Genomic DNA, 499 nt, shown 5'->3' with positions numbered 1-499 from the left:
CGCACGCGCCGTATTCGCCGTGGCCGCGGGCCTTCTGGCGGGGCCTGTGAGCCGGGGGCGCACCGAGGTAGTTGGCGGAAAGGTACAGCAGAGACGACGCGGGCGCAGGGCCGGGGTCCGGGGTCCCGGCGAGCATCACCGGCCGCTGGCCGCGTACTTGGCCTTGGTGATGAGATATAGCACGATGTCCTGGTGGCCGCCGAATGCGGCGATGTGCAGCGCGCTCCAGCCGTCGCGGTTGGCCAGACGGATGTCGGCGCCGAACTTGACCAGCAACTTCACGAGCTCCAGGTTGCCGTCGATGACGGACTGGTGCAGCGCCGTCTGGCCCTCGGGCCCGAACGAGTTGACGTTGAACTCGCAGTTGGTCATGTTCTGCAGTAGCGACTGCAGTTCCTGCGTGTTGCCCTTGCGCACAGCCTCCTGGAAGATGCGCTGCGTCTGAGGCGCGGAGCAGGTGGACAGCTCGGCCTGGCTCATGCTGCCGCCGGGCGCGGGC

General features: G+C 68.3%; 1 protein-coding gene across 1 annotated transcript; it reads right to left on the bottom strand.

The window, feature by feature from the left end:
- Positions 1 to 135: 135 nt before the first annotated feature.
- NRARP (NOTCH-regulated ankyrin repeat protein) lies at positions 136 to 480 on the bottom strand. The gene has a single exon (XM_011957232.1). It carries the CDS (start codon positions 478 to 480, stop codon positions 136 to 138), a length of 345 nt encoding a protein of 114 aa, XP_011812622.1.
- Positions 481 to 499: the final 19 nt, after the last annotated feature.

This window comes from Colobus angolensis, unplaced genomic scaffold (assembly GCF_000951035.1).
Source record: "Colobus angolensis palliatus isolate OR3802 unplaced genomic scaffold, Cang.pa_1.0 Scaffold44, whole genome shotgun sequence".
NCBI classification, from domain to species: Eukaryota; Metazoa; Chordata; class Mammalia; order Primates; family Cercopithecidae; genus Colobus; species Colobus angolensis.
This window is presented reverse-complemented; position numbering and strand designations above follow the sequence as displayed.